The 2,063-nt window shown below is 37.2% G+C and overlaps 1 protein-coding gene across 1 annotated transcript; it reads left to right on the top strand.

Moving 5' to 3' along the window:
- Positions 1-1,248: 1,248 nt before the first annotated feature.
- On the top strand, positions 1,249-1,634 carry MELLADRAFT_110749 (uncharacterized protein; the record flags this gene model as incomplete). Its single annotated transcript, XM_007415031.1, has 2 exons — positions 1,249-1,507; positions 1,591-1,634. The coding sequence occupies 2 exons, from the start codon at positions 1,249-1,251 to the stop codon at positions 1,632-1,634; spliced, it is 303 nt and encodes a 100-aa protein (XP_007415093.1).
- Positions 1,635-2,063: the final 429 nt, after the last annotated feature.

Below are 2,063 nucleotides of genomic sequence, written 5' to 3'. Positions count from 1 at the left end.
TGAACGTCGCAAGCCGTTGGGGTTCTGGAGTGAAAACGAATCGAACTTCCCCATTCTAGCTCGAATGGCAAGGGCTTACCTAGCTGTCCCTGCCACTAGTTGTCCGACCGAGCGAGGTTTCTCAGCTGGAGGGAGGGTAATGAGTGATCACCGTGCATCCATGCATTCACAAACACTGGAGGCACTTGTGTGTTTGAAAAGTTGGGGACCAGTTTTGAAGGCTTTCTATGAGAGTTTACGCAAGCGTACCAAGTGAGAATGTTTTTTATTGAATGCAAAGATATAAGGCATCAAATTCAATTTTGAACGACCAAAACAATGTTAAAATTCTGAATTCAATTTATACATACAATCAATTGAGACTACTTTTTTTAATTCTTCTGTTTTTTTTGAAATGAAAGTGAACAAATGAATCTCTAAACTTGAAACTTATATCAATATTTCTTCCATACCAAGCACTGGATACCCTATCGGGTACCCAGATTTTCTCTCCTGGAGCCGAAGCCGACCCTAACCGGGTTCGGCTAGGGTCGGCTAGGGTAGCCCCGGGTCCGGGTCAGAGCCTTATATGTTTGGGATTTCTTGGCCAGGCGAACGTCCTTCAAGCCCATACGGAGCAAGTTCACTACTTATCCTTCGCGAGCTGATAGTGGATCACCAAAAAGATATTGAACAAATGAATCACAGAGCTATTCAAATTGCAAGACAACTTTTATCTGAACCTACAACACTTGGTACAAAAGCTGCATCATTTATCTTTTAAGTTTTAGGAAAACGGCGTTCGCTGACAAAACCTCAATAACTCCCGATGCCTATTCCAATTTCCCAGTTTACGCGTCCTATACATTTAATCCCAATTTAAAAGTTTGCTAGACTCATTTTGGGTGATGTAGTATGACCTACTGTTACAGTTTATGCTAATGAGTTTTCTCATTGAAGTGGAAGGGATTTGATTCACAAGAGTAAGAGGAAAAGAAATTTCATCCGTCAGCACTCCATTTTACTTAAAAGACTAACCTTTGTTGCCTTTACATAGTCAACCCGACCGAGCCAATTGAGGACAAGATGAATCAGCAGGGACAACCAAGTCATCATCACGATCAGTAGACCGAGCTCATCTTATTAAATTTGACCAAAACATTACCAGGTAAACTCAAATCAAGAAGATCAATTGAAGGATTCTTAATCATCTAAACCTGAATGTTTTTATTTCATAAACTCTTTGGTTTATTATCAAATCACCACTCTATGATTAAGTCAACTATAAGTTTGTTGGAAACTTCACCATCTGATCATATCCTACCATCACATTCAATTCAAACTGAATCAAACTTGGAATCACCCAACAGGAATGAACAAATCGCTTCAGAAGGTAACAGACAACGAGTATTATTAGTAGATGGCCTTGATGGATCAACGAATAGTTTGAAACCTTTTGAAACAATAAATTCGAATGAAATGATTAGAAAAGCTATTGGAATTTCTAAAAACTTTTCCACTTTCAAATGTGATCGCACTCTACTCTATTTCTCTTGATAATCTCATTCTAGAAATCATAAAACTAATTTGTTTGTTTCTTTTTGTTTTTAGGTACAGCTGATCATCATGAAAAGTTTCATGGTCAAAATTATTGAGGTGAAGGTCAACGTTGTTGTCCTGATCATTATGGCAACTTCTTCAATCCATTCAAGTTTAGGACACAAGAATTCAAAACAAATTTCAGAAAATCAAATCAAACCCAAAGTTTCAATCTTGATCAAATCATTCAAGACAAACTTCCTGTTTTACTTAAAGCAATCGGATCCGGTCCGATTGGTGATAAAAGAAGAGTTTGAAATCCTAAACTTTATCCTCAAGATCCCATCTCAACTTTGATCTTAGTCTCCAATACGTAATCTCGATTTTGAATCATTTGTGTAAGGTTTTTCATTTCTTGTCTTTTCTTTGTCTGTTCTCATTTAATTTCTTTATTTCATACTGACATTATCTTCTTCTTGTTTTGGTTCCTTTGTTTGTGTACGTTTTAGATTCAATTTTACCTGCCCGATCAATTTCAATTTCGA

This window comes from Melampsora larici-populina (genome assembly GCF_000204055.1).
Source record: "Melampsora larici-populina 98AG31 unplaced genomic scaffold MELLAscaffold_47, whole genome shotgun sequence".
Lineage (NCBI taxonomy): Eukaryota > Fungi > Basidiomycota > Pucciniomycetes > Pucciniales > Melampsoraceae > Melampsora > Melampsora laricis-populina.
Note: the sequence above shows the minus strand (reverse complement) of the source record. Positions and strands in the feature narration are given on the sequence as shown.